Raw genomic sequence first — 27,648 nt, forward strand, 5'->3', positions numbered from 1 at the left:
CAAACGGGTTCACATGGGGTCGAAGGGCGCGGAAATCAGGCGAAGAGCCTCATCCGGATTCATCAAGCACTCCACATTGCACAACACATTGCCCGGTAATTTGTCTAAGCTGCCGCACTCCAGGACCCCGGAGCCGCCGGCTTGCGTCAGTCCCATCCAGAGCGCAGCCGACTTCTTCATCACCTCGACGGGAGCGGAGTTCACGTCCACCACCCCACCCGCGGCAAGCACGTCCTGAGCCTGGTACCACAAGGACCGCCCTTGCGTGTGCTTAGGCGAGGAGTGGGTTGCGACGAACCGCGCGATCGCAAGGTCCTCCTCGTCCACCTCGATCTCTGAGGAGTCAAAGGTGTGAGCGGCGGCAGAAACACAGGGCCGCGCTATATCCTGGTTCCTACCCAGGCCTTGCTGCACTGGCACCGCTCCCTGAGCATCTACACAACTTCGGCGCTCCGCCGACTTCCGGGACTCCTTCAAGCCTGCGTCTTCAGTGCCACGTTCCACGTCTGCAGCGGAAGCGCGCCTCACGACCGCGGCAACTTCGGGGTGCTGATTGACCAACGACTCGTAGAGCAGGGCCGTGTACGGTAGGCGTTGGCCGCTCACCCCATTCAGCGGCACACCAGGGTTTTCAAACTCCGCCGTCAGCACGACGGATGGCACGAGATACGAGTCGGGGAAGTACACCTGCGATAGGTGGTACCAGTACTCGAGCATCCCAGCAGAGGCCTGCGCAGGCGTCGTCGCGCTCTGTGTGGTGGCGATCGTCGCATCACAGCACGACAGAGTCATTCCACCCCGAGGTTCTGTCGATGCTGCGTCGACACTCACAGTAGCCGTCGGTGCAGTCGCGTCTTTTGCCGCTTCTCCGTCAGCCGCGCTTACCTCCCCATCCCAGATCCCAGCAGCCTCAGCACCGTCACGGATGTAGTGCACCTCGGCCGCCCCAGCTGCCGTTGGCAGAAGCCCTACTGCATCGGGGCGGAGCTTCAGTTTCAACATGCGGAGCTGTCGCAACGTGAAGTACACAGGCAGCGACCACTTCTTGACTCGCATGTCTTCCAGCGCGCTCGTGAGAATCCTCGAAAACCCACCTGGTTCACTGCCGTAGTGCCTTGCATCGCCCAGGTGTGATAGAAAGCTCGTCTGCTGCCGCGCATGGGTCAGCGCATGCGCTCCCACGGCGTCGCCGCCGCTCTCCGGGAGGCTGACTGGGGCCTCGGCAGCGAACATATATATGAGTTTGCAACGCTTCGCGAGAATAATGCACCTCTGCATCACTGTCGCGGCATCCTCGATGAGCGATATGTGCACAATTTTGGACGGAACTGAAATCGGCAAGATGTGTTCGGTCTGTCCAGGTTTCGGTAAGACGCCGATGTTCGACCACTGTTTTAGGGTGCCCCACCACTGCGAGCGATACCCATGTCGATGGGCAAGAATGTTGAGGGTGTGCTGGCGCGGTGAAGAGTACGGACGGCGCGTGCTAATCGAGTACATATGCCGGCGCCCTTGAGGGCAGAGATGATCGCTGGTAGAGTTTGGAAAACGCCCCTGCAGCTTCTGAAAACCTTCGGCGATGCGATGCTCCCGAAAAAACGTGAGCGAAGCCGCTTCATCGAACATGGGAGTCGGCTCATCCCAAGGTTGCTGTGGGTTCACCGCAAGTGCCAGCTGCCCGTCACCGCCGGCAAACCTCCATTTACGCGGCGGCCACGTAGTAAGAGCCTTGTCGCGCAGGCTATCGTATTCGTCCATCATTTCTCTACCGAGACAATGAGCAGTCAGTGAAGACATCGCAGTGCCTTCTTCCGCCAAGTACATCTGATCCATGTTGAAGAGGTAAAGCGGCTTTGTCAAGGTAAGGGTGCAGATGGGGACCTGGTAGTGCGGTGCATGTTCCGCTACCTGCGCCTGCATTGCCAGCTGCGCAGCTGCGGCTGCACTCCCCGGCGGTCTCCCTCGACAGCGGCGCGGCAGCGTCGCCTCCTCCATGCGGTGTTGAGTGTCGGCACCGAAATTGCAGCCCGTCAGCACGGGTCCGGAGGGTGCGCCGTGTCCGACCGCCTCATGCTCCGCTGTGGTGAGCAGATGATCAGGAGCCTCGGCGTCAGCAGCGTTTGTCGCTTGCGGGCCTGCGCCGTGCGCTGCCACCGGTCTTGCCGCGGCCGCGTCTTTGGCCTTCCGCCTGCCCTTCCGTTGCACTGCAGCCTCCCTCCTCGCCTGCTCAGGGGCGTAGCGGGACAGGAGTGGGTGATGGGCGTAGGGATCAATGCGAAGGGGGTTCGGCACATTGTAGAAAGACGCTCTCGTTTTTACGGCAAGGAAGTCTTCCTCGTCCAGCCACAGACAGGAGGACGACAGAGGATTCGACGGCAAAAACTTCTGTTGAGCGAAGCGCTGCAGAGCCGGGAAGCCTTGGGTGAAGACCACTGAGACGCGATACGTATGCTTCAGCATTGAATGGTATCCCACTGAAGCCCTTCTTAAGCATAAAAGGAAACCTTCATCCGCCTCCTTTCTCTCTCGGAGTGGATGGAGGCATGTTGATAGGGCATAGGAGTAGTTGTGCGTGCACATGCGCCGTTTGGGGTGGGGGGTGGGGCGTACAACACCATGCCCGTGTACGTGCACCGACAGACACGAGAGCAGAAAAATGCACCAACGCCGCACAGCGATGCGAAACATGCGTGCAAGCGAGGAAGAAAAGGGGGGGCATACAGGGTTGAGGAGATCGACGTGCTTCGGGTAACAGTCGAGGGTGCAGTCGACACAACAAAGACGAGTGCTGCATTGAGCCCGGCAGCGATGCGCAACGCTCATCACAGAGGTGCCACATACAAGCGTGCAGAGAGAAACGGCGGTATGGAAAGAACGCGCATGACGAGGTGCTTCCAGCATGCATTAACATTCACGGAGAGAGACGCACACACACACACACTGTGCGCGTGCAGGCGGGGCGTGTGCGTCAGCCCGCCTGAATGAGCACGTATGATCCCTTTCCTTCGTTCTTTCATGTGCATAGGCCTCAGCAGGCACTTCATGTGCATCGCAAGTGTCTCTTTAATGTATCCCCTCATCATTTTGTTGTGGGGGAGTGGGTGGAAAGTTGTTTTGTCTCTCTCCTAGGCGACGCACGTGGTTCTCTATCTTCTCTTCTTTGGCTGCATTGCGTGTCGACGCATGGCCCTTCTGTTGTATACTTTCAAAACAAGCATTCTTTCGAGGGGGAAGAGAGACACAGACAGAGAGGAAGGGGGGGTGGTGGCGGTCATCCACACCATTTTCAACGAGCCATCGCAAAAACAGCCAAACCAAAGGAGGAAGCACAACGTAAAGCAACACCACAACAAGGGAAGAAAAAGAGAGATGTATGCACGCATGCTTGTATGTGTAGAAATCCCGAGACGACTCGATCTTCTCGGGGGGGGGGGGCTGAAGATGTGGTTCAGGGGAGCAATGAAGATTTGAGGCAGGAAAGAGGGCTTGGACCCCTCTTCCCCCCATCATCCTCGTCATCGGCGTGCCTTAATGCGTGTTTCAACGCGTCGGCAACACCGCGGGGAGCGCTAAAACTGGTCGGCAACAACAAAGAAGGAAAGGAAGGGATAGCAAAGGGGGCCCCCTCCCTCCCTCCCTCTCTGACAGCAAACAACAAACGAGGTATCATCACAGTACGCACATCGCGCAGATGGGCACTAAAACCTCACTCGACCGATACTCTATGATTATGAACACAAGGCGCGTTCTACTCTCATCTTAAGAGGCCCTCCCCCTCTCCCAAGAAACATAAAAATACGAAAAAAGGCACACGCGTTAATACGCCCCTAAGTCGCGGGATATCATGCGCGCACACATGCGCTATTCACTTTTTGTTCCTTGTTGGTGTTCCTCCCTTCTTGGTGGCACTCGCACGCTTCAGGCAGGGCGAGGCAGGGGTCGCTCTTTGCCGAAGTGTGCCCTCTCCCCTCCGCCACGCTCGCAAAGCCAACACGCAAGAACCAGAAAGGAACGGAAGCGCCACCGAGCGATGGGCACGGTCGTCCAAGACACGCGCGCCGTCGCGTAGTGGCACAACAAAAGCAGAAAGCATGAGTATGCATGCATTCATGTATGCCATACACCACCAAGAAGCGTGCACAACGAAGTGTCAAGCACATTGAAGTACAGGAACAGAAAAGGAGAAAGGGGTGGTGGCGGCCAAGCGCCTGACACTACAGTACTGCACCACAGAGGGCGAGAAGAGAAGGAGCGAGGACAAAACGAGCGGCTGTCATCTCCCGTGCACCCGACCCATCGCCCCCACCTTCCACCAGTCCTTTCATGCCTCGAGTGCACGGGCCACCATCACCACCGCCCGCCTCTCCTCTCTTCTTCCCTTGTCAGCTTCTTATATCTCGCACATCTTCGTGCCTCGCCTCCTGTGGTGTCCGGCGGAGCTTCGTGTTGCCTCTCTATGAAGTCACCATCGCAGACTTGAACGCAACGTCAGCATCTTCACAACAGCAATGAACTGCAATGGCAACGCCGCCGCGGCTGCTTGGTGTGCCGAAGCGCGTGCGCAAACATGCATGCACAGGCACAGAGATGCGGAAAGAGAACAAGACGGCCTTCTCCATTCCGTGAAGTGCACAGGATAGCCAACGGCATCAATGACTATCCTCCCATCCATACACACACACACAGAAACACAGACACGCGCGATGGGATGCTTAAGGGGAGAAAGATAAAACTAAGAAAAAAAGGCAGCATCACTAACTCTCACAAACCCAATGTAGCACCAAAGACAGACGCGACAGAACAGCGAAAAAAAGGGAGAGAGTGAGAGACGTCAAGGAAGAAGGAAGGGCGGGAACGCATGCGCGCACCGCATCCACGCTGCTCCCGCATCCTTGTCTCCCGTCGCTCCATCACGCGGAACAGGTTTCTCCACCGTCGCCTGCTCCATTCCCTTTGCGTCTTTGCCGCCGTCGCCCGCCTACTGAATGAACAGACCCGCGCGTGCGAACGCCTCATCTGGGTTCGACAGCTGCTCCACGTTGAACAGCTCGTACTGGACCGGGGCCGAAGACCCAGTGCTGAACGGCACACCACGGCGCTTTTCGCTCTCCTTGATGGGCCACTGGTAAAGCTCGGCATCACGGCCGGTCAGCCAGTAGTTGCTGCGGAACGTCTTCGGGAACTTCCTGGTGTTTTCCGACATGATGGGCTCCCCAGATAGAAGGAAGGTCGGCACATTCACCGGCGCACGCTGCAGCGTCTTCAGCGCCAGGTGCGGGTCCTCCAGCTGGTCCACGTTGTAGATAAGGTGACGGTCGCCCGTTGTCGCCTCCTGGACCACTGGCAACTGATCCGGCAGCGGGGCGAGCTTGAAAAACTCCATCTGGCGGCGGGTGAAGTACAGGCCGCTGTTGAAGTCGTTCGACTTGATGTGATCCTGCAGAAGCTGGAAGGCCTCCCCCTTCTTGCTGTACACGCGGCGACTGCCACCGCTAACGGGGTACTGCTGGAGGGCTTCTCCGCCGCTGAGCTGGCTGGAGTGAAAGAGCTTGATCTGAGACTTGGTCAGGAGGATGCTCGACCGTGCGTTGGCCTTAAACTGCAGATTCTCCTTGTACGCTTGCCCACGTGTGATCCACCACTTGCTTTGGTAGCTGTGCCGCTGCGCGCGGTCATTGAGCTCGAACTGCAGTCGCTCACCGTAGACCTTGCGGCTGCTGTAGCTGCTGTGCTTCGGCGCCTCCATCACCTCCGGAGGCGCGAGGAGCTGATCAAAGTTGAACAGCTCAAGCTGCTTGTCCAAAACCAGCTGCGTGGGCAGGGCACCTGGCTCCGGCTTCATGCCTAGGCGATCCGCCTCCCAGTCCTCGATCCACACATTACTGGGGCTGTTGCGCGCCCGCTGGTTGCTCTCCAGAATGTGGTGCTGCTGACTGAAAACAACGATGGTGCGGCCATCAGTGGCGATTACGGCACCAGCAGACACGCGCTGCACCAGCGCAGACAAAGACACGCGACGGAGCATGTTGCGTGTGCTTGTGTTGCGCGACTGTGAAGGAACTTCTAAATATTACAAAAAGAAAACCGTGAGAAATGGAGGTGTGTGTGTGTGTGTGTGTGTGTATGTGCTTGCCTCTATGACGTGTGGGAGGGGGTCGGGAATGAAAGCGGACGAGAAAGAGAGAGCTGCTCGAGCGTGCGTCCGCTGCGTGGCCGTAGGAAGAAGCAGGAGGAGGGGGAAAGGGGGCTTAGGATCTCTAAAAGGAGGTGGGAGATTAGCGTAAGGGAGAGGCGCGAAACCACCAGTGCGGTGTTGCCCAACAGCGCAAGACGAAAAAAAAAGAGGAGGTGTGCTGCAGGCAAGCTGGAGGGGGATGGGGTGGGAAGCGGGGTGATGGTGGAAAAACGGGAGGATGTATGCGTGAGGAAGGCAGAGAGCAAGACGAGCGAAGGATGGGAAGAAGAGAGGAAGAAGAGGGCGAGTAGTAAAAACGTGGCCACGACTGTGTGTGTGTGTGATGTTTTGCGCTCTCTGTTTCTCTTTGCGTTTCTCTATCTCTGTGCCAATCGAAAAAGTGTGCGTAAAGAACACAGCCGCGCATGTGGTACGAGGTGGGGGAGGGAAGAGGTCGCAGATCGCAAGAATTAGATGCGAGTAGCAATCAGCCGTGAAAACCGAGTCGGCAATCATCATCGCACGGAGCATCGGCGCGTGCGGAAGCCACCTGCACGCATACACGCACACGAATTCGTATTTGCGGCGTTCCACTTTTGCGCCGGTGTGTGTGTGTGTGTGTGTGTGTGTGCGCACGTGACTCAGCTCACCTCTGTTCATTCTGTTCGTGTGTTGTTGGTGAGGGCGGTGCTATTTTACCTTTTTCTCGTTTTTTTTTCTTTCGTTGCGCGTGGCATGCTGCCCTTTCGCTTCTTCCGTCGATAGAGAACTCGCGTTTGGCAGCGCGGCGGTGCGCCGAGGAAGCAGTGCAGGCGTCAGAGAGGCATGTGCGGATGCAGGCGCGAACGATCTGTGAGAAGCGTCAGCGCGCACACGAGGGAGGGAAAGGGGGAGGGTACGCACACACCACAGCGCTAGTTGGCAGATGCGAGCCCGACAGCACACAGACACGCATGCTAAAACCCCTAGGATGAGTTATAGTGCTTACGAAACGCCTGCGTGTTTATCCGCGGTGGCCGCCCTGCGCGTCTCTTGTAGTGGAACGTGGCACCCGGGTCTGACAAGCGCGAGACGCGCCCACCAGGACGCGACAGCAGCGACCCTTGCGCGTTGGCCACATATGTGTGGCCCTGCCGGTGGCTCGCCGGGTCTGGCAGGCTGCGTTGTGCGAGCTGCAGTATTCCGTGAACGCGATGCAGTGTGGGGGCGTTGCGGAGCTGCCGAATATCTGGCTGCTTCCACGTGCGCGGCCGCCCATGGCTGGTGCGAGAAGCAAGCAAAGAGGTGCTCGTGGCAAACGGCGTCGCCGGCCGGCACAACCACAAAGAGCAGTGAAGCATCCTTCTTTTTTGTCGCCTTCGCTTCCCCCCCCTCCCCGTCCCCACGCGCTTCGAGAGGCAGACGCGAAAGATGTGCAGGAGTCACCGATGGCACACCGCCTTCTCGAGCACAGGCTGGCGCGAGTAAGATTTGGTAAAACGTGCTGTCGGAACGATGCTGCTGATGAGAGGCAAAGACGGTGACGCGTCCTTCTCCTCAAGCACCACGCGTCGTGTGGGTAAAGGCAATGGCGCACCTGTGTAGCGGCAGGCGTCGAAAGAAGCAGAAGAGGGACGCAACAGAAAAAAAAAAGGAGAGAAGTACTGCACGAGTATGGCGTCTGTGCAACAGCAAGAGGGCGTGATGTCAGTGCCGCTGAATGCACCTCTCACCCACACACACAGACGCACACCCGCCTCGCTTTCCAACCAGTTCAAAGAGAGCTACCCGCACGGGGTGTAGGTAGTCCCTGCGCACATCGCCTAAGCTCATGTAGCGTAGTCGTTCCTGCTGATCCCGGCCCGCCAGCTCTCAGCCGCCGCTTTCGCGGTCTCTTCTCCCATTCGCACTGTTTTTCTTTTTCCTTTTGTGGGTAGTCAACGTGAAGCAGGTGAGAGCATGGGGCAGGTGTCGTCGTGCATAAGAAGAAGCGGAGGCATGAGGAGCCTCAAACAACGCCGCACAGCGTCGGCAGTCTACAAGGTTCACGTGCCTTCTTTTCTGTTTTTCGTTCGTCTCGCCGATGTGCTTTCGCCTGTCGCGGATACACTCCTGCGAAGTTGCCGTTGCGCATGCCCGCAAGGAAGCACGTCCCTGCCATACACGCGAGTGCCACCCCCCCCCATTCTCCTCCCAAGATTGGAATACGGACACGTGCAGTCCCCTTCGGCGTGCTTTTCTTTCCGTTGTGGCATCCCGTGTCGCTGCCCGCGCAATCATCCAAAAGCATGCACGTATAGAGTGAGAGGAAGGCAAAAGCACCGAAACACACGCGCATACGGGTGCTATGCGTACATGCGGTGTTGCGTGCCGGCCGCGGCGGCTGCGCCGCCGCCCCACAGCTCCAGCACAGTGCGGTGCTCCATCTCTAGTCGATGGAGCCGCGAGAGCACTAGCCCGTACACGGGCACGTAGTCGCTGAGTGCCGCACCGCGCAGCCGCAGTTGTGCATTGCTCTCCTGCCACGCCGCTCCACTTTCCACAAACTCACTGTCCATCGTCTGTATGGTAGCGAGATACTCCTCGTCACCGCGGAGAAGCCGGATCAGTCGACTGATAGGGCCTTCCCACGATGCTCGCAGGGCTTCGCGAGCAGCTCGTTCTGCATCCGTCATTGCAAAAAAAGAAGCACTTACCCCTTTCGTGGAGGGAGTGGCGGCGGCCGTCGAGTCATGCCGCAGGACTCGGTCGGGGCTCGCTGGTGCCATCAGCGGCACCGCTGCAGCACCACCGGTGGCACCCGTGCCACACGGTGTTTGCAGGTCCCCGAGGATCGGGTCAATGCTCGTCTTCGCGATCTGCGTCAGTTCCTGCACCTTGCACTTAAGAGGGGTTAAGTAGTCCCGCCAGGTGGCCTGAATGGTGGGCAGCAATAGCCCTTGACGAATGCGCTGACAAACGAGCCAATCCATCCTTGTGCGGCCCAGCGAACCTACCGGCCCGGTGGACGGAGTCGGAGACGGCGGGGTGCTGTCCACGAAAGGCGAGGAGGCGTCAGCGACTCGCCCACTGCTATCGTTAGCATCGAGCAAGACGTGCTGCAGGGTGTGGAGGAGAATAGCGTAGTTGCGGCGCACCTGGTCTAGAACGCCGTCGCTCGGTCGCGCATCCATGAACGTCTCTGGGACCACGTTGGCCACGTAAGGGCCGAGCTGGCGCAGGCAATGAATCTCTACCTCCTCGGCGGAAAAGCGCGCCGGAAACGCCGCGGCCATTGTGGCAGCACCGGAGCCCGTCTCCGTAGTCGCACCGGTGTGTGGCAATGTGGATGGCAAAGGCAATGAACTTGTGCTAGCCGACGAGATCGAGTCGCAAGTTGCGGGCGGGGGCAGCTGTCCTGGAGCGGCGCTCGGGGTCAAGCTCGCACCAAACGGGTCGGCGGCGCACAGACTTGTGTAGGTGGGCTCCAGCACCCCGCTATCCACCGCTGTCGTTGCTGCTCCCGCAGCACCAATGATCATCGGCGTGGTCCGGCGGTCCGGGGAGCCCTCTCCCATGCTCCGCAGCGGAGAAGCGACTGTGCCGACAAAGGCAGGTGGGGCCCGGTCGGCAGGGTCAGCGCTCATCAGCACCGTCTGCGGCTCGCTGGACACCGGCGCCGGAGTCGCGGTCGTCCGCCGCAGGTTGACGCCTATCTTCGTCAGCCACTTCGACCCAGTCTCGCTCAGCCGCTGGAGTGCCTTGCTGCCCTGCAGCATTTTCTGAATGCCAGCACCACTGGACACATGGTCACCTGGTCTCTTCGCATTCAAGTTGCCGGCGCCGGTGCCGCCGAAGAGATGAGTTGATGTATTGGCTAAGGCCCCAGCGCGGCTCGCCAGCGCCTCCTGCAGCGATCTCTCGGGCCTGATGGCGCCACCGCTGAAGTAGCATACGAGGAAGCGGTCGACGTTGTGCTCGATGAGCGTCAAATACGTCTCGGTGCAAATATTTTTGAAAGTATAGTAGCTTTCCGCGCGACTCTGGAAGGCGATGAGGCTCTGCTCCCACTCGACGATGTACGCAGGCCGAGGTGCCGGCTTCGCGTCAGACATGGACAATGACGTCCTCAAACTGGCACTGCCACGCCCATCGCCGGGGGCAGGAGCAGCAGCAGTGCATCCTGTCACCTGCGCGCTGCTATCTGGGAGCTCGATTGCGTTTTCGGAGCCAGATAGAGACCCCTCGAATCGACAATGCCACTTCAAGTTCGCCAGCGTGGGGGAGATAAAGGACGAGTTTGCGACGCCCGCGTTACGACTCGCCTCCGCAGCAGCCGCCCCATTCACGGACGGAGATCGGGAATGGCCGGTGGATAGCTGCTGCAGGTATGGAGACTGGTTGAGGCTGCTGCACCTGCCCATCGCTGACGCGCGGGGCACGTTCAGCGGCTGTGCGAGGCCCGTCAGCGCCTCATTCAGCGAAGGTATTTGAGGACTCCGGCAAAAGATGGTGCGATAAGGCCCTGGCGACGGCAGCGTCGTCGTCGCCGCTGGCGTAGATGTGACTTGTGGTGGTTGCTGCAGCTGCGGGTGCGGCTGATGGGACGGTGGCTGCCCTTGCAGTAGCTGTGAAGCGTACTGAAGAGGCGGTAGTTCGAACAGCGTCAGCGAGCGGTAGGTGTCCGCCAGGATGGAGCTGGCCTCCGAGGAGGGCAAGGGGTCGCTCACACCGTAGGCAGCGACGCCAGTGCCGCCGACGGGTGCCGTGGGCGGGGTCGTCTGGCCGGCAGGGCGACCGCATGCGACGCCTGGGGAACGCACGTGGGACATCGCTGCAGGGGTTGGCCCGCCTCCGCCAGCGCTCATCACGGATGCGTCCTCCGCGCCGTCGGCTGCCACTGCTGCGCCGCATGATGAGGTCAAGGGAAACAAGAAGCTACGATTCAGATTGTCGTTGCCGGCGGTGCCCATGTAAAAGCTGTGGTTGTGATTCGGCAGCGTGGCAAAGCAGACGGATCCGTCTAGCAGCTTCCGCGGCGTCTCGGCACCGACGTTGGCTCTCTCTGCGCCGCCTCCCGGGTGTGGATGCTGCCCCGGGGTTGTGGGATCGAGCACCGGTGAGAGCTGTGTTGGGGCCGGTGCCTGAAAGTGCCTGTGGCCCGCATCACTAACGCCGGCACTGGCGCTGCCGTCGTGGCCTAGCTGGGCGAAGGTGATGTGCTGCGGTTGCGGTGATGTTTTCGGGGACGACACTCTTATACCCCCCGAAGTAGCGGCAGTGAATGCCGTCCCGCTGGTGTTGGGCGACGCGCCGCCCACCTCCCACGCCGATGACGGTAACGCATACGGGCTGCGAAGGGGCGCGTCTTCGCTTGAGTGCCGTGGAGGCGCACCGCTGACGCAGACAGGCGTCTTGAACGATGGCGTTTGGATAACGTTGCCGGCGCTGCCCGGACTGCCCGCGCCGCTTCCCGGGCTTAATGCAGAGGTAACAGATGTTGAGTGTCTAAGAGCGCCGCGACTAGCGATAGATGAAGCGTGTGGCGTCGGCGTGAGCGCAGACGCAGGCGTGGTGAGGTGGGACAGACAGGCAAGAGGTGCAGGCACCTGATGATTCTGAGCCTGGCACTCGGCTACAGCCCACGACGGCGCGCCAACCTGGCCCGCCGCGGACGCGGTCAGTGGAACGCCAGCCCAGTCTTGAAAGGGATTCACAGCCGTGTGCGCGGCCGTGGAGTCGTGGGCCGTCGCAGTCGGTACAGACCTCAGCAGAGGCAGCGCAGCGCCACTGTCGGTCGGTAGTGTTGCCTTTGGGGCAGCGTGCAAGGGTGCGGAGGGCAACATCATTGCGGATGCGCACGCCGTGCCACCGGTAGGGCTTCCCGTTGCCGTAAGACTCAAAGGTGACCCAGAGAGGCAGAAAGACGGTTGCACCTGATGAAAGCTAGACGCCCATGTGGGGCCCAGACCGGGCGGCGGCCGTGTATCGACTGCGGTGACTCCCATCGATGGAGAAGCGACGGTGCTTCCGCTCGGGCTGTAGCCAAGCACGTCCTGCCCAGGGGAAGCGACGGCGTGTCCAGAAAACAGCGACCCCGAAATGTGGCACGCCGCCGGCGACGACATTACTGGAGCCGGTGCCCCCACAGTCGGCGGAGATGCTGGCGATTGAAAAGCATTGCACTCAAGATGTGGCCGCTGCAGCGGCAGCGGTGCAGCGTGGGAGCCCGGATGCGCCTGCCGACTCCCACCACCACCCGTTGCTGCCGCCGTTACTGGTGCGGCGGTCCCACAGGCAGCGCCGTCGCCGACCTCTGGCGGCGGGAACGCGGCCCTAATGCGGTGCCCGCACTGCGAGTCGTTTGACGGCGCACGATGCTCGTTGGAGACTAGGCTTGTATGGTGATGATTCATTGCAGACGGCGCACCAAGCATGTTTGGTATGCTACAGCGTGCAGGGGCCACGGCGGCCGGCGGGCAGCTGCCGCTGTTAGACTCACACATCATGCCAGACGTGTGCGCCGCCATAGACACGCCGGCAAGCTCCTCAGCTGCGGTGACCACCGACACGACAGGCGGCAGCGCTGCCCACATGTCTGGCGGTCAACGCAAAAAAAAAGCAGATTGGGCCGGCACACGCACAGAGTTGGCACCATAAGAATGAGAAAGGGAGAGCTTGTGAGTGTGCTCGGAATGGTGATGAACACTGGCGCAGCAGCAGCGGTGGGCGCGATGCACACCTAAGAACAGAGAAGCGAAAACAAAAAAAAGGAGGGGCAAACGCCGGCGACGATGACGACGATGACCACCAGGCGCCACCACCAGGCACTCTACCGTGAATGAAGAGCAATGAGGGGAGTACGTGAAGTGAGGAGAGTGTGGTGCGTGGCAGGGCAAGGCAGTGTTGTGTGCGTCGACGAGCGGATAGGATGCATATGCACACATAACGCCAGAAATGGGCGAAAGGCAGCGACTGCAGTCGAGGCAGGCAAGAGAGATGAAAACAGCAACGGCAAGTTAGGCGTGTCTCACCTCCTCCCACCCCCGCTCTTTCCCGCTCTCCCCCTCTCTTGCAAGCCAAAACTAAAGTTGACCGATGCCGACGATGGTGATGCTTGCGAAAGAGTTCGAGCTTCGGAAGCCAACGACGAGCAAGGTTGCACGTCCTTCGTGGAGGCGAGCGCCCCCTTCTCCTTCGCCAGCGTGAGAACGGAGAGAAAGGGGAAGGCAAGCGAGAGGAGGAGTGCGTTGCACCAACGCCATTAAGCGAGTCCACATGTTCGTCGCAGCCCACCCGACTTCGAGGAGGAGGAGGGGGGCGGTGTCTGCGCGGTCGTGCCGCCTACACACCGAGAGGGGCATGCCAGCAGGCATGGAGCGTGTCTTTCATGCAAGAGCATACATACGCGTGTGTATGCTAGTGTCTGTGTACACCGACGAGGGTGCTGGGCAACTTAATCCGTCCAGCGTGTTGTCTCACCGGGTGGGGAGACGAAGAGGGGGGTCTCGTAGGTGGGCGAAACGTATGGTGGAGGCGCTGACAGTGAAATCAGCGAGAGACAAGAGTGCCATAAAAGCACCAGAGGCCTTTACTCAACATGGAAGAAGTAAGCATGGCAGGCGGAACGTTTATCGCGCTTCGACCGGACCAAGGGAAGAAAGCTCGACAGTACCTCCGATCTCGTCGCGCTGTTATGTTCCGAGAACACTTGTGCAAAGATGCGTAAAAGGAGCCGAGCACGAATAGTTGCTGCAGGGACTGGCGCACTCGCTTGCTGGCTTAGGGAGAAGACGGTCCGGAGAAGATCTGGACAGAGAGCGAGCGAGGGTCCGCCTTCAGCGTTCACTGCTTAAGGAACGCCTTCCTCATTGTGTGTAGATGCGAATCCCTCGCAGCACTCCGAGCATGACGCAGCGCGCCACGAATGGGCAACGGAGCGCGAAATGTGGAAAACATGAAAAAAAAAGGAAAGAGAAAGGCGCTGCGCGAACCAGCGCCGGTGCAGCGCGGCGTTGTGGGAGGATGCAGAGAGAAAGAGGAAAACATGAAGAAGGGAGGGTCGGCGACCGGGGCCCAAGCGCCGTGGACTCGGCAAGTCGCTACGCGGAGGAAGGAGGAGGAGATGGACTATACGGTGAGCGGGTGGGGTGGGAGGGGTGAATCAGCAGGTGACACAAAACGAAGAGGGATGGAGCGATAGAGGGGAGCAGCACAGAGAATCCGCGCAACGTTTCACCCCGCAGGGAGAAGACGAAAAGAAAATGCGAAGTAAACCTTTACAAAAACCTCCCGACACCTGGAGCGGCTCACGGCGCAGCAACGACGGTAGAAGAATCAATCAGCGAATGAAGGAGGGTCCGCTCGCACACGACGACTTTACGGTAAAAAGAGAGGTGAGAGAAGCAAGGAACGCACGTGTGCCTTGTATAATCGATAGCCGCAACAGCGGCAACGGATAGGCAACGCCAAACTTGCCAGCTTGAATTCGCGGCGGGGGGATGAGGGAGTTGCTATACGACGATGCAGCAAGAGTGGCGAAAGGAGCACAAAATAACCAAAAAAAAGGTCAATGAATAACGGTAACAACTCGAGGTGCGCTTCTCTCACTGTTTGTGTGTGTGTGTGTGTGTGTGTGTGGCGCTTCCGTGGTTTGCACTCCCCACATCCTCTTTTTTTTTTCGTCGCTTCTGCACCTAACAATCGCGGACAAAGAAGGAATCGCAGGTCAAGGAAGGAGGCGCCGAAAAGGCCTTCGTTCCTGTGCCGCATAGGCGGCGGGTGTGGGGTGAGTGTGTGGGTGCGGTTGTGCACGGGGATGCCGTAGGAGGGAGGCGGGGTGGATGGAGAAAATGTTTGAAAAGCGAGAGAAAAGGAGGTGCAAGCAGAGCGGCACGGCAGAACGAGCGAGAGCATCCATGGCGCACGCACAAGGCCGGAGCGGAGATGATGGAGAGAGGGCAAGAGATATGAAGTGAGAGAACGAAATAGCATGGTGTGTTTGTATGCACAGGCCACGCAGGTGAGGCATTGCCTTCAGGCACACCCTTGGAACTGCTACCAAAGCGCCCCGGTGCTTTTTGCTGGTGACTCGGCCGTCTCTTACGGGAAAGATGTCCACGACTCAGCTTGGCGCACTGCATGCCGTGCAGGCGTCTACATCGGTGTCTGTGTGCGCCTGAGCGTGGGTTGCACACGCGGCTTACACAGCTGCCGCACTATCCGAGCCGCTTTGTTTTTCGAGCCGAGGAATGCGAGTGTCCCGTTCCATCGGTCGTTCTTTTGATAAGAACGCAGGAACGACGAGCACGGAACAGCAATAATGCATACATGCGTATGTGCATATGCGCGCCTCCCTGTGTCCCGCGAGAGGGGCAAAGAGGGCAGAGGAGTGTCGGGGGTGTATGTCCCGTCTTGCTCTGGCACACCCACCCCCACACACACAAAAGGAGGAAGGCATCGCCTCGATGCCCGCGCACGCACGCGCACAGACATGCGCAACCGTTGCGCGCAGAGCCGAAGCGGTGCGGCGGGAAGAGGAAGAGGTAGAAATCCATCACGACACACAAACACGTGGAAGCCACGACGAGGGAACAAAAAAAGAGAGTCAGGCGCGTCTATCGCACACGACGCCACAGGCACGCGACATTCCGCTAAAGGGAAGCAGACACACAAAAGGAAGAAGAGCCCATCCCCTCCCCTCCCCACAAAACCAACCCGCTGACGGGGCCGTCGTATAGATCAGGAAGGAGGAAGAAGAGGAAGGGAGATGGGGGCGATGATGATGGGCATGTGTGCACATAGAAAGGCGAATGGGCGTTGAACTATACAAGAATAAAAAAGAGAAATGTAAAACGGACATGGCAAACAAAAGAGAGAGAAAAGGGGCGACAAGGCGGTGCCATCTCCGTGAATGCCGAAGAGAAGAGGGGGTTGGGTGGGGCGGTGGGCTGAAGGTGGCACACAGGCAAGCACACGCAGAGCGAGAGAACAAGAGCAAGAGACAGTTAAAACGGGTGTCGAATAGAGAGGAGGACAGAAGGATAAGGATGTGCACAAGACAGAGAGGGCCAAGGGGAGGAAGGGAAGGATGGAGAGTGGGGCGGTGTGGAGAAGGCGAGGGGTGTCAAAGCAGAACACTCGCATACCGGACAAGAAAACAAAAAAAAATGAAAGCACACTGAAAAGAGCCGGGCTTGAAGAAAAGGAGAAGGCAATGACAAGACGAAGAGAAGTGGGAAGGGGGAGGACCGTTGAGTGAGCACAAGAGAAAGCCACACACAACGAGACAGAGCACGAGAAGAGAAGCGAGAGGAGGACTATGTCAACGAAAACCTAATCCATCAAGTGAGAAAATGAAAGAGAGAGAAGGAGTGAGTGAGCCATCAGCGACGCGCCGCAACCGGCAGGGCCGTGCGCGCGCAGACACGCGAGCCAATATAAATGCTCGCGCTTCGAAGCCCCTCCCCCTTCCCTCCCTCCCCCTACGCGCATGCACAACCACGCAGCAAAAAACCGCGCCGACGTGGCGACAGCAACCCAACGCCACAGTGGAACGCAAGCAGCAAGACGGACAAAAGCACAAACAATGGAAGCATTAAAGCGTTTTTATTCTGGTAGCCCAAGTAAGATCACGCACATACGTATATGCACACATTTGCACATGCGTGCCACAGCAAAATCCGTAACGAACGAAATTCAAAAGGGAAATAAAGGCAGAGGCAGAGGCGCGGCGCGTGAGCCTGCAAGGCGACGTCAAGCCCGACGTAACGATGAACACACTCTTTTTTTCGCCTTGAAGCAAAACACAGACGCACCGGAAGAGCAGGACGACAACACCAGATATTCGTAAAAGGGAGAGGGGCGGAAGGCGCATCATGACAGGCAAACATACACCTGACACGCCCATGCAGACGCATGCCGATACCATCCATCTCCCCCTCATCCATGCTTTCTTTTCGCACGTGCGCGGCCGTGTCTGTGTGCGTTATTGTATGCACCATGCACCACGAATCCATAGCAAGGGCACCAAAATAGGCGTCGACATGAATCCAGCCAGCTTTGAAACAAAGGCGCCGAAGAGATACCCACCCCCACCTGCCCTTCTCCGAGATAGTGATAGATACGCACATGTGCACCTATGTGTCGCCTTCTCTCACGGCACGGCGCACGGAGCAGCAGCAGCATGTACGAGGACGGCAACACACTAGAGAATGATGAGCATCTCCTCGGCAGCAGCCTGAACCACCGATGGTGAGCGGCCTAAGAAGGCCCAGTTGCCCAGACACGCAACGTGGCCCGCTGGCAGAATATTGTCGAGTCGGATGGCGCGAACGCGCCAGCTCATCGTTCGGCGCAGCGTCGCCGCAATGGCGCGAGGAATTTGACGGTACTGCGGAAAATCTGCCTCTGTTCCGGGCATCAGCGGTGTCATGGAAGACCGCGCTGACGCGACCGCAGACGTGCGCGCAGAGAACGCCATCACACTCTCCGCGGCCGCGGCAGCGTCCATATTCGATTCACTCAATCTCGACGTCTCACCTGTCCTCGGACTCGTCGTTGGAGCCCGCAGCCACCTCTCCACTTCCGCGTGCACTCTTGAGGCGACGCTGCGAACGCACTCGGAGGCCCAGCGAGGATCGCGCAGGAGAGATGTCACGGTGCTGCTGTTGCGGCTGCGGCGCGACGACGTTACGGAGCCCACGTCGCCGAAGTCCTGAACATCGCTCGTCGCTGCACCTTCGCTGCTTCTACAGATGAACCGTTTCAGAAGCGGCGAGGGTAAAATCAAGCTGTCGCGTCGCCGCAATAGGGAGAACGGTCGCGACAGCAGTGAGCCGACCGTCGATGCTGCAGACGCGGATGACTGCGAGTCATTGTCGAACTCGCTTCTACCCCCGTCAATGTGGTCAACCAACGGAGCGGCTACATCCTCCACGCGCACCGTCTCTTCATCATGCACCGGTACCGTTCTCCCGATCGTCCACGATGCAGCGAATACAGAGGATTGCATCCTTGTCACAGTGGTGCTGTCGGGCATCGGCGATTGGGAGTATGACGGGAGCGTCGACGTGGGCGACGCCGTCAAACCTGACACGGACGATGATGTAGCCTGTGGCCGCAGGGTTGCTGTCATGAAATCGCTGTCATCGGAGTAACCCTCCATGACGCTCTCCAGCGTGCCGGCGCACTTAAGTGCAGATGAGTGCGGCACCTGATGCACCATCTTGGCAGCAGCAGCATCTGGTGGAGGCGCCAAAGCAGAAACAAGGTCATCCATGGTGTAGCTCCTCGCACGCGCCGACGCAGAGCGCTGAGAATCGTGCCGGCCACTGCTGCTGCTGCTGCCGCTGCCGCCGCCGTATGCCTCTTCCTCCTCCATCTCTTCGAAAGAACGCAGCAGAATCGGCTTCGACACTTCTGTCGCCTCGTTCGCAAAGGCTGCCGCGCAGTGCGCCGTGCGGGGGGCCACGCCGATGAACTTGGTGTGGTCCGTGTCCACATTCTCGAAAATAAGTGAGCACGTGCCAAATCCGACTAAGATGTCGCGGTGCGTGTTCGCAAACAGCACACGGCGCCGGAAGAGTTGCAGCACGCGCAGGTGAGGCTCGTCAAGGAGGCGTCGCTGCAAGATGCGGTTCGCGTCGGACAATATGAGTTCGTCGTAGGTCTGGCAGAGCTTCATGCGCGCGAGGCACCAGGCACCAAAGTAGATTGGCCACCAAAGGCATTCCCCAGTACCGCAGTGCGGTGTGGCCACAGTCAGGAAATTCTCAAAGGTGACGTTCAGTCTCTGCAGCCTCTGGCGCAGATTCACAATGTCGTGGAAGAGCACGGCGTCGCTTGCTCGCGTTTCCGCTTGATCGACGAGAAGAAGATAGAGAAACTCGCGCTGGATAATGCCGCCGAAGCTGTGCGCCATCACAGAGAAGCATATCGGAAGCGGTGCTGCCGCCTCTGTCGAGAGGCGAGCCGCGTCGCTTGTGCCCACTGTGCGAGCGTAAACCGCCCACTTGGCCCGGCGCTGCTGCTCCTTCGACTCCACCTCGTTTAGCCACGTCTGCAGGGCAGGGACAACCTCCGCCAGCATCCTGTGCGCACAAGCCTGTGTGCCAGCATCTGTGCGCAGGTACTCGTTGCTGCCCGGTGAGAAGCACTGCAAGTTGCCGCTGCGGTAGAGACGCCCATTCATGCGGTTCGGGTACTCAATCTGCAAGCGATAGGCAGCCTTGTACGCGGCGCGCCGCGCATGCTGCTCGGCCGCCAAGGCATTATCCAAGTTTGAGCCGGGATCCACCTCATGCAGCCCTGAAGCCTTGTCGGCATCGTCTGCAATGTCGCGCATGGAAGCAGCCTGCCATTGATGCCTCTGCGCCGCCGCCGCCTTCATGGAAGCTGCTTCCAACAGCACCTCCTTCAGCTCGGTCCTCGGCATCACGCTGTCGTCCGTGGAGCTTACCGGGGTCGTCGTACTCCCCGGCACAGTCGGCAGGCTGCTCGTGAGACTCAGTACAGTATGGCGGGCGCCACTGGTGCCGGGGATGCACGCGACAGGGACGGGCGCAGAGGGAGGAACACTGGAGCAGCGGTACCTCGGGCACGGGCTGCCGTAGAAGGGCAGCGGGGACCCAGAGAATTCGCCTCGTACGCTCACGCCTCTTTCCCCCGCGCATTCAACCGCCGACATCGCTGCCATGCGCGCTGCTGCCTCCTCCCACTTGGCAGCCGCCACCATCTCCGACGCCTCCAGCACACTGACTTCGTGGCTCACAAAAGCGTCCACGATGACGTTTTCGAAGTCGGCCGCGCTGCCGAGAACACCGTGCTGACATACAATGAAGTGATACGGGTCAACGACTCGGGACTCTGGTGCTATGGCACCGCTGCTGTCCGCGTCTGAGCGGCTCAGCTGCGGCGGGCAGGCGAGGCGCGCGTGCACGCGCTTGAAAGCGTCCTGCGGCGTGGAGCTTGACGACAGGCACCACTTGAGAAGACCGTGCAGCATTCGCGTTTTTTTTCCTTTTTCGACTATGCTCTATAAATATATATGCGTGTGTGTGTGTGTGTGTGTGTGTGTGGTGGCTTCTTGTCCGCTCCTGTGGCAGCGCCGCGAAGGTGCTATGGCACGACACAGACACAACGCGCACTGCGAGGGTGAGAGCTGCGAAACACGGAAAGAAAGAGAGATGCAGAGATAAACCGAAAAGACGCGCAGAGAGCGCCCAGAGAAGCAAGAGAGGCAAGAGATCCGCCACACTGGGAATTGGAAAAAGACGCGCTCGGCCGAAATTCATACATAAAAGTATACACAAATCGACAGTCGGCAGCAAACACAAAGAAGGAAGGAGGGAAAACGGAACATGTAAAAGCATATATGTCTGTATGTCCACATCAATAAACAAGAGCCGGTGTGCAGACGCGCACCTACGCGAGAACGAGCCCTGCAGCAGAGCCCAGCCAAGAGACACAAAGAAGGCAACGACAAATCGGAGACGGAAGCCCCTGGGAGGGGAGATAATACAGGTGGTCGTTCGCGTTAGGGGGTGTGAGGGGAGGAGAAACCGCTCTGGCGCGCTCTGCGCACGATGTAAGGGGGAGTATATTCGGGGGAAGGGAGGGGGGCGGTGCAGAGATAGAGAAGACGCGCGACAACCAAACACAAGATAACGAAAACCAAGAAAAGGCGGCGAAAGCCCAAGTGGAAGAGAGAGAGATGAGGAATGCGGAATGAGGAACGGCAGCAGAAGCCAGGCGCTCGAGTACAGAGAGAAAAGAGCGAGCAGCGGCCTCTGTGTGTGTGCGTGTGTGTGTGTCTGCGTGCGTGCGTGCGTTCTCGACGTCCAATCTGTTTTGTAGTATAGGTTATGATGGGCTCGTGAGAACGCGTTTAGTTCTACGCTGTATTCGTCCCTACCTGAGAGCAAGAAGAGGGTCAGGCGCTCCGCGCATATTTTGTGCGATGGCGAAGACAGGGTGGGACGGCGCAAGTCGAGTTGGCGAAAACGACAACATAAGCGCATGTATACGTTTTGTGCGTGTGTGTATGTAATATGATGGGAGCGAGGGGCGGTGCGAACCACAGCAGATGCGCCAGAGAGAGAGCGACCAGGGAAAAGCGATTGGAAACGAAAACCACAACGAGTGAGAGAGAGGATGTACAGTGGGAAGGTGAGAGCCGCGCTCTCGTGTGCGGCAACTACCAGAGTGACATATATAAAGGAAGCGCAGACGGACAAACACACGCTCATGCACGTGCGCAGTGCTGCGACACCCACTCACCTGCAGCAAATCAAGGCTCTCGCACGAGAAGATCTAGCGGCGAAGGACGCGCAGGGGGAGGGGGGCGCGTGGCAGAGGGAGAGATGAGGGTGTCAGGCGACGCCCGACGCCCGACGCCGCCGTCCCCTCCGGCGCGTCCCGAGGTACGGGGCATCGGCTTTTACTCTTGTTCACGGATTTGTGTAGCCCTTGTTACTGGCTTAAGTCTTCATTGCACAATGTGAAGAAGGGGTGCTGCAGCAGCGCGTACAACCGCAGGAAAGAAACTGGGGGAGGAGGGCTGAGAGAGGACGTGGGGCGAACGCGAGGTGAGATGCTGAGAGTGGCTGAGCAAGACAAAACAAGAGTTTGTTGGCGTAGCCGCCGCCATGACGTGCAAAATCCCCCCTTCTCCCCCCCCCCCCCAAGGATGGCCACGGCCGCGAATCAGTCGAACGGGGCCACGGCATGCACACAATCAGGGCGCCTCTCCTGCTTCCTCGTCTCTTCACTGAAGTGTCGCTGCGGCGGCCACAGCTTCGCGCACGACTCGTGACCGGCACACCGTGCACTGCCGCATCTCCACTTCCTGCATGGTCCACGACGGTGTCGATTTGGGGGCAGAGTCGGACTTCACAGGAGAGGAGCTGAAAAACGGTGGAGGCAGCGGACGCAGATATCCGTGGATCGAGCACTCGGCACACAACAGCAGTGGGTTCTCGAAGGCCGCCGGCGAAACCTCCACACAGCCGGAGCGCGGGCCGCTGACACTCTCGCGGTTGCCTGCTGCGGCAATCGCTATCTGCGGCCCCTCCGCCTTTCCGCTGCATCGCTCACACATGCAGAAGAAGCGGTAAGTGCCGAGCAGATTCCGGCGCCGCTCGGCGCTGTTCAGCTGCTCCACATCTGTGTAGCAGATTGTCAGCGGCTCCTGTGGCGCGATAGCGCGCAGTGCGTAGAAAGCGGCGATGCGGCCGCCATGATGCATGACGCGGCACAAGTTCGGCACGCAGGAGTGGTTAAAGTACGACGCCTCTGGGTACATGCCGAAGCCGATGCAGTGGTCCTGCGTATCATAGACCCCGAAACTGTTGCACTGCGCAGCGGCGCACAGTCGCTGAAAGTACACCTCCGATACCTGCAGCACGTCGCCAGTGCCCTTCTCCAGATGCGCCAACGGCCGCGATGCTGTGTCCACACGGCTGTCACCGTCGCTGCCGTCGACGGTGACGCCTCTCTGTTGGTGAAGCAGGAGCTGCTGAAGCGCCGGCAGCACCCGCTTCGCGAAGGCACGGTAGTAGCGCTGGTATGTGCTGCGGTGATGCTTCGCGATGACGGACAAGTTTGTCTCCATCTGAGCCAAGTCCGCGTATCGCGGGGTTCGTGCACGGAGCTTCGGAAGAGGGTCGTCGTCGGCACCGTCCCTGCTGGTGTTAATGCTGGTGCAGCTGCGCAACCGTGCCGCAGTCGTCGCTCTGACGACACGCGGGTCTGCAGCAGGTGAGTCGCTGGAGCCATCCGGCGGCCCTTCAGCGCTTGAGCGGTCTCTCGGTGCCGAAACCTCACGAGCGATGCGTCGCAGCTCAGGGTCAGCGTCGAGCACCTCCACCGTGCCTTTCAGGCCCGCCTTGGCGCGAATCTCGTTAATCGACCACACCTCCTTTGGAATGACCACGGAGTCGACCGCCATTGACGTGGAGCTTGCCACCAGCGTGTCTGGGCTGCACTGATCACCTCGGCCCGGCAACGCACTGGGACTTGTAGGCGGCAGCAACTGTTCGTCCAAGGTGTTGGTTTGCGATTTAGCTTCGACAGACGCTGAACCGCCATCACCAGCGGAGGGCGCTGCCACCTGCGCCGCGACGCCGCCCTCCGAGTGCACAGCGGCATCTTCAGCTGTAGCGGCGCAGCGTGCCTGGTACCCGGTACGGCACACACGTGCCACCACAATGGCACTGAAGAGCAGCGACTGGAACTCGAGCATTCGTGGCTCGCTTGTCGACCGTGCCCAGTGCAGTGGTTCGTCCCCCGGCATCACAACAGTGCTGGACGCGCCGCCGGCGCTTGCCGAAGAGCTGGCCACGCCCATCGTGTAGTACGCAGCCATGAGCCGAGGGTACAGAGACCGCAGCAAGGCACATTCGCCGCTCTGCTCGTGCTCGTCCCGATGGGCGCGCCAGCACACCTCGGAGCAGAAGCAGAGGACCCCACAGCCGGTGCAGCCAGACATGGCTGGCTCCTCATACGCGGCTCCCGCCGCGAAAGACGAGGATGATGTCGGCGTCTCCCACCCTTCGCGGCGCACCACCGGCAGCCCTTCCTCAACGCGACGACGACGCTGCAGCCGCCGCCTCAAGAGGAGCTCCTCCCTCAGCGCAAGAGCCTTTTCTTGTAAACGCTGCTTTAGCTCCACCGCGCCCTTCTTGCGGGTCGCAGAAGACTTGGATGGCTTCTTCAACTTGCGGAGCGCCGCTGCTGCAGCTGCGGAGGCCGCGTCGTCGCCGCCCTCGTCGCTTTTGTTAACTTCGTCAGAGCCAGGGGCCTGTGCCTCGGCGACCCTGATACTTCGGTCAAGCTCCTCTTGCTCCTGAGCAATGTCCATTGCTAGCTCGGCGAGGCTTCCACGATTGCACAGCCACCGGCCTGCAGGGATCTCTTGAAAGCACACGGAGCACCACGTCGGCGTCGTAGTGTACCAGCGAGAGAGGCTCGTCGGAGAGACCTCGCCCTGCACGCCCGCCTCGTCCTCCAGTGCATGCGTGTAGTGCGACGCAGACGCCGATTCGCCCGCTGCCGATACCGCGGCCGCGCTGTTTGCTCGATTGCCGCAGCCATGCCCTCCTCCCGCCTTCCTCGCCGTCGTGCCGCCCGGGTCTGCGCTTGAGGCACTGGTTGCCGCATCCGACCTCGCGGTAGCTTTGGAGGAGAGGTGGAGGGCGCTGGGGCACCAATTGGGGTTCATGACGAGCCCAAACGGCGCCGCAGCGAGCACGAGCTCGCCGGGAGAGAGATGACGTCGTGCCACAGCGTGCCGGCCCGCCTCCTCTTTTGAGCTGTAGGTGAGGCTGGCACAGCTGTCCATGTTTTAGGGAAGCGGCTGCAGAGTGGCGGCAGTGTGCGTGCAGCAGCGTGCAACGAAGTTCAGGGTAACGCAGTCCTCTGCGGTGCCCCTTGCGCGTCGGTGGTAGGAGGTGTTGCCAGACGTGGGGTGCCCCTATGCGCCTCCACAAGAGACTCGACATGCGGGAAAGAGAACAGAGAACAGCAGAAAAGAAGGGATGAAGATAAGCGCCTGGGCATCATGAAGGCCGCGGGCGGTACGGCGTCACGCCGCTCTCCGTAGGCTCCGTAAAGGTGCAACGACGCCACAAGGGCTGCCCTGCTCCACCTCTGTGTACTCGTGAGAGAGGGCCAACAAAGCACAGCCGTTACCCTGCACACGAGCACACGCGCGCCAGCTGAGTCGCCCAAGATAAGAACGGGCTCACGCCAGCTCGGCGATCCGCGAGAGAACACGCAGGCGGGTATGTCGCATGCAACGGCACAGGAGGAGGGGAAGGGAGGTACCTGTGACGCCGCCACCACCACCCCTGCCATTGATTCTTTTTGCTTCTCCGCTTCCTCAGCAGGAAAGAGCCGGCACGTCGACAAGTGCGCGCCCGCAGGACGGCAGACGAACGATAAAAAAGAGAGATGAAAGGCAGCAGGCATGCACCAAAGAAGGCGCAGGCTATCTAGAAGTCGCTCTACCTCATCCTTTCCACGGTTACGCCGTTGCCGCGTCTGCAAGCGCCGCACCCTCAGACTCTGCCTCACTTGTCTTTAAATCCTCCTCCAACTCCATCAGCCGCAAGGCGTCCGTGCTAGGTCTCTCGAAGGCCGAGCGTGTCAAACGAAAGACGCGCTCATCGTACTCCCGCTTCCAAAAGTTCTCGGAACGGTGCCGCAGCACGTGAGCCGGCAAGTCATGCGTGTCGGCTAGCCTGTACGCGTAGAGCTTGCTGCGAGGTGAGGTGTCCATCACACGCAAGAGGTTCAGCAAGTGCTGTAAGTCGGCTTGCCAGAACGGCCGCCCTGTCTCGTAGTAGTACGTGACGGACATGCCAAACATAATGCATGGAATGGTGAGAAATGCGGTGTAGCGTATGTAGCCGCGGCGGAACTCGTCTGGGTGGTAGCGGTACTCGCGGTGAATCCGCTCGTCCATGTTGTCACGATCCCGCTTCGACATGGCGTCCTCACTCCATGAGTCGCGTAGCTGCCGCTCCCCCCACGGTGCCTTCTTCTTTATCTTCAGGTCGCTGCGCGGTGCATGCTTGCTTTTCCCGATCAATTCAGCCGACGGCGCCTGGCGAGTGCAGCTTGACTTGGACGGACGATCACCGCTGCGCGTGCCTCTCTCCATCGTCGCTTCGGGCGCAGAAGCGGCGGCAGAGGAAAAGGCGCGTAAACTTGCGTGGCTGGCCTTCATCACAGCGTCGCCAGCCACTTTGGGCGGCACCTCTGTAGGCTGTGCCGACGAACACGGGGAAGACGTAAGTGCCTCGTGTTGTCTCGAGTCCGCTGCGTCGCCACCGGTGCAGGTGATGGACTCTGAAAATGGAGGCGCAGATTGTGATGACGCGGCACGCACCGGACATCGTGTTGCGCCTGCCGAAACCAGCGATGGAACGCTGCCACACCCGCTCATGTTCGGAGTCTGGCTCGGCGGGGGAATGGAGCTGACGAGTCGCAATGGGGTAGCCTTGATAAAGCGGCAATGGTCAATGCCGGCGCTCGACAGGCGCCGCAGCGACAACGACGGTGTGCGCAACCTGTCCATGCGGCGCATCCTTTTCCTTTCTCTTCCTCCCGTATGTGTGTGCTTGTGCGATGCAAGAAACAGAGAGACTGACATGCATGAAGACACATGAAGGAAGAAGCCACAGCGGCATGATGCGCCGGTCAACGCAAGTATGCCCAGCAATGAGAGGTACACTCTGCAGAGCTGGTCCCCCTCCCGAATTCGCCTCCGCCCCCCCCGTGCTGAGGAAGGCGGCGGGTGCAGAGGTGCATATCGGCTCGGTCTTCCTTCTCACATCATCGAAAAGTATGCAGGCATGCCTACACTGGCGGATAACATAATGCACGGGGAGCAGGCGCATGGCCTCCGTTGTCAATGGCCCTGAAAAGAGAGCCGACTCGCTCCGCACCTTTCCCACATCAGAGGCGCACCGTGTCTCTGGTCCATGGACGCACTGTTTATGCTGCTGTTGCTCTTCGTCTTCTTAACCTACGCTTCTTGACTCTTTACTCGGCAACCTGCTGCCTGTGAGCAGACACGCATCCGCATCTACACCCGCTTCGCCTGCAGCTCTCCATCGCGCAAACCCTCTCCCTACTCCGACTTGAGATCTCGCAAAGGCATTTTCCGCGTCCTCAGCGCACCCACTCGCTGCCCAGACAAGCGTGCGGCCAACGCCACGCCCGAGCCGCCGCCCGCCCGCCGGCCTGCCACAGGCCCCCATCGCCTCCTGCACTGCAGCCGTAGGCGCACACGCGGTACAGCAATGCGCCGACTCAGTCCGCCCAGCGCCGCCTCTGCCTCAAACTCTACACAGCACCCGCCGCCTCGCAGGCCGCCGCGCAGCCGCTCCCATCGTGCCACCAGTCGCCACCCACGTGGTGCAGCCCGTACGCGGTGGCACGCCGGCCCCGCACCAGTGGGCAGTGCGAGGGCGGGGGGCGGGATACGCGCCAGCCACGCTGGCACGCTGCCCATCATCTGGACGGTACAGACGTGTGCGCTGGCGCAGGTCGCTCCGACGCACCGCCGTCCGGGGCTTCAAACTGTCACCACCGGAAGGTGGCTCGGCATCGGCAGGGGATAGCGAGAGGATGGGGGGCTGCATGGCTTCCCGCACACACACACAGTGTGGGGCTACCGGTCCACGCGATACCACACGCTGAGGTGTCCCCCGTGTCATGGGGAGCAGGTAGCGAGCAAAAAGGCGCGAGAAACTGTCAGGGCCGAGCAGTGCAAAGGCGAAGACCGGCTCGTCGTTGGCGTAGGAGGGCTTAGAACACACGCACCCACACACAAAACACATACGTGGCGGTCATGTCCCTGCTGGTCGGCTCTGCGCTCAGAGATAGAGGAGAAAGGACACGATGACACTTGACGGCACCTCACCGGAGACCATAGCGGGGGAGGACTGCGGAAACGACACCCAAACACGCACAGCGCGACGCAGTCAGAGGCGGCGAGCAGGAAGCGA

The 27,648-nt window shown here is 59.9% G+C and overlaps 6 protein-coding genes across 6 annotated transcripts; all 6 read right to left on the minus strand.

Annotated features, from left to right (window-relative positions):
* Window positions 1-9: 9 nt before the first annotated feature.
* LINJ_23_0920 (conserved hypothetical protein) lies at window positions 10-2,901 on the minus strand (the record flags this gene model as incomplete). Its single annotated transcript, XM_001465730.1, has 1 exon — window positions 10-2,901. The coding sequence occupies one exon, from the start codon at window positions 2,899-2,901 to the stop codon at window positions 10-12; it is 2,892 nt and encodes a 963-aa protein (XP_001465767.1).
* A 2,077-nt stretch (window positions 2,902-4,978) lies between these two features.
* Window positions 4,979-6,025, minus strand: RBP38 (putative mitochondrial RNA binding protein; the record flags this gene model as incomplete). The annotated part of the gene is made up of 1 exon (XM_001465731.1): window positions 4,979-6,025. One exon carries the CDS (start codon window positions 6,023-6,025, stop codon window positions 4,979-4,981), a length of 1,047 nt encoding a protein of 348 aa, XP_001465768.1.
* A 2,474-nt stretch (window positions 6,026-8,499) lies between these two features.
* Window positions 8,500-12,729, minus strand: LINJ_23_0940 (conserved hypothetical protein; the record flags this gene model as incomplete). Its single annotated transcript, XM_001465732.1, has 1 exon — window positions 8,500-12,729. The coding sequence occupies one exon, from the start codon at window positions 12,727-12,729 to the stop codon at window positions 8,500-8,502; it is 4,230 nt and encodes a 1,409-aa protein (XP_001465769.1).
* A 4,610-nt stretch (window positions 12,730-17,339) lies between these two features.
* LINJ_23_0950 (conserved hypothetical protein) lies at window positions 17,340-20,138 on the minus strand (the record flags this gene model as incomplete). Its single annotated transcript, XM_001465733.1, has 1 exon — window positions 17,340-20,138. One exon carries the CDS (start codon window positions 20,136-20,138, stop codon window positions 17,340-17,342), a length of 2,799 nt encoding a protein of 932 aa, XP_001465770.1.
* A 1,761-nt stretch (window positions 20,139-21,899) lies between these two features.
* LINJ_23_0960 (conserved hypothetical protein) lies at window positions 21,900-24,473 on the minus strand (the record flags this gene model as incomplete). The annotated part of the gene is made up of 1 exon (XM_001465734.1): window positions 21,900-24,473. The coding sequence occupies one exon, from the start codon at window positions 24,471-24,473 to the stop codon at window positions 21,900-21,902; it is 2,574 nt and encodes an 857-aa protein (XP_001465771.1).
* A 684-nt stretch (window positions 24,474-25,157) lies between these two features.
* Window positions 25,158-26,288, minus strand: LINJ_23_0970 (conserved hypothetical protein; the record flags this gene model as incomplete). Its single annotated transcript, XM_001465735.1, has 1 exon — window positions 25,158-26,288. The coding sequence occupies one exon, from the start codon at window positions 26,286-26,288 to the stop codon at window positions 25,158-25,160; it is 1,131 nt and encodes a 376-aa protein (XP_001465772.1).
* Between the last annotated feature and the right edge of the window lie 1,360 nt (window positions 26,289-27,648).

Source organism: Leishmania infantum, chromosome 23 (genome assembly GCF_000002875.2).
Source record: "Leishmania infantum JPCM5 genome chromosome 23".
Classification (NCBI taxonomy): domain Eukaryota; phylum Euglenozoa; class Kinetoplastea; order Trypanosomatida; family Trypanosomatidae; genus Leishmania; species Leishmania infantum.